The 2,440-nt window shown below is 34.2% G+C and overlaps 1 protein-coding gene across 1 annotated transcript; it reads right to left on the bottom strand.

The window, feature by feature from the left end:
- Positions 1 to 980: 980 nt before the first annotated feature.
- LOC141391570 (enhancer of split m4 protein-like) lies at positions 981 to 1,313 on the bottom strand. Its single transcript, XM_073964441.1, has one exon. The coding sequence runs from the start codon at positions 1,311 to 1,313 to the stop codon at positions 981 to 983; it is 333 nt and encodes a 110-aa protein (XP_073820542.1).
- Positions 1,314 to 2,440: the final 1,127 nt, after the last annotated feature.

Genomic DNA, 2,440 nt, shown 5'->3' with positions numbered 1-2,440 from the left:
AAAACAAAGTGTTTGGCTGTATAGTTCGCAACTACAAATTTTTTAATTTAATTATGTTATATATCTTTGTAAACTGTATCAAGGCAGTATACATCACCACTCACAACCAGGTTGCAAATTCCTATACTTAGTAATAACAAAGTTTAGTTGAACACTGGTGGGTGTCACTGCTAATGTAATCATTAACGAGCAGTTAAGTAGATGGCGCTTTAAGATCTATACTTGTATGCTGTTCATTGATTGATCAATATTCCAATTGCTGCCGATGTATCTCATTCTCTTCTTTAAAGGATGCTGAGCCAATAGCGAATACAAGAGCCAGAAAATCGACGGGTTTTTACTGAAATTATAAATGAGCTGAACTGAAAGCATGATTGAACGAATGAATTATTGACATAATGTAGCAAGTACAAGAACCATATAACCTACCGATCGTTATAGATAAGATCTTGGTAGCATAATATTTTAACTTTAGTCGTAAAAGTATTGATCGAAAACCTCGATTAATGTAAATACAATGACAAATAAATATAATATAATATAAAATTGAAGGAACATTGTTTATAGAAATGGTAAACGATGAAACTTAAAAACAAAATGAACTTATTTAATAGATGAACTATGGACGAATGTCTAATTTCAGAAACTAAAGGAACTACCCCGTTTATAAAAAAAGAACTGAACAAAGATGAGCGGTCTATGACACAACTACAATACGCAAGACTACCAGAATCCTACAATCCCTTCTTCACAACACCAACCAAATAAAAACCAATCAAAAATAAAACGATCAAAAATTTCGTTAAAATTTTGTAAATAAACATATATTTTCTTTTTGTTTTCTTTTATAAAAAATAATTTTCTTAAACATATTTTTTCTAATTATCACAGACTTTTAAAGCTTTTCATTAAATTTACAGTTTTCATTTTTAATGGAAGACACAAAGTGCGGAAGTTTCTTATAGAATTTTTCGCTCATTTTAAGCTTGAGCCCAACGATCTTGGAAGCAGGTTATTTGTTGATCTGCAGCCGAGGTCCAAAAGAATGTACCCTGTTCGGTGCGAATGAAATGAACAGGAACATATAATTCCTCTTCAGCTGAGAGACGTTCATTTATGTCATTTTCAAAAGATTCCATGGATGAACAATCCGTTTCAATACTGGCATTGCGGCTATTTTCCAATGACTCCAGAGATTCCATTGATTCGGCAGCAATTTTCTTGGATTTTTGTTGTTTGAAGATTTGTTTTAATAGTTTCTTCATGCTGTAGCTGCTGGTATTCGATTTCTTGTTGGAGATGGTGATATCCATTTTGTTGTATTGTTGAGAAGAAATTTCTACGCACATTTTGATGCTTGTGTAGAGGAATGTTGTGAACTGTTGAATTGATATCGAGTGAATGATGCTGTACTCGAACAACCCCCGGTCTTTTATACTCTCAGCACTTGGCATCGGAGATGTGAGAGAAAAAGGACATGCAGGTTTTTTCAAAACTACCATCTCTTAAAACAATAGCGTGTCTGTCATTTTGTTTGATTTTTTCCTTTCGAATCGTGGGAACGCTATGTGAAACTCAAAATTCTGATAGACAAAGAATTTATGATACCTTTTATTGTTGTTGTCGTCTGGTATTAAAGGTTATGTGTGAGCATGTGCTTTGTTAGTTTAGGATGGTTTAGATTCCATTACAATAAGAATTGTGCCGTACGATTTTGGAATGTTTCCCACGCAATTGGGAAAACCAAAAATGAATGCGGGGGGTTGTTTTAATTTTTAAGGAAGCGAGCAGAACGTGATCATTTCTGCTCACGAGTAATTGTGTCTGTGTGCCAGTGTTAATAACACGCGTAAGAATTGTTTGGAGTCGTGTGTTAAGCTCGAGTTATCACGAGTTGGCCTTTGGAATGAAACGTGGTAGTGAGATAAATAAAACAAGTATCCTTGACATTCTGGTTGTCAATTATGTATCCACATTTGACCGGGACTATTTGAATACCTTAATGCGCGCGTCACGTTTCTGATTCCTAGGATTGTACTGAGTAAAAAAGTCCACTAGACCATATGTCTATGGTGAAAATCGAGCCTCCCTATTTTGACTTGAAGCTTTTTTGTCCACGTTTTTTTTGGATATTTCGGCATATAACAGCTAAGAAATTGAGATTTTCTATACAACACTAAGACAAAAGTTGTAGCCAAGACAATAATTAAGAACTGTCTAGTACATTGCAAAAACGTCAATAGAAATCTGTTGCGAAAAATAGAAGTTATATCCGTTTAATTTTAAAATCTAGGAAACCCTGTTTTTCACTACTTCTACCGTTACACCATGCAACACTGAAAATGCAAATAACTTCTAATGGGCATTTGCTGAAGGTACAAAAACCCTAATTGGGTTTCGTATTACGAGATGGTTTTTGGATTTTACAGCCTCATATAAA

The sequence above is a fragment of the Musca autumnalis genome, unplaced genomic scaffold (genome assembly GCF_047663935.1).
Source record: "Musca autumnalis isolate F117 unplaced genomic scaffold, ASM4766393v1 scaffold_1, whole genome shotgun sequence".
Classification (NCBI taxonomy): Eukaryota; Metazoa; Arthropoda; class Insecta; order Diptera; family Muscidae; genus Musca; species Musca autumnalis.
The sequence above is the reverse complement of the archived record's forward strand: the minus strand, read 5'-3'. Positions and strand labels throughout refer to the sequence as shown.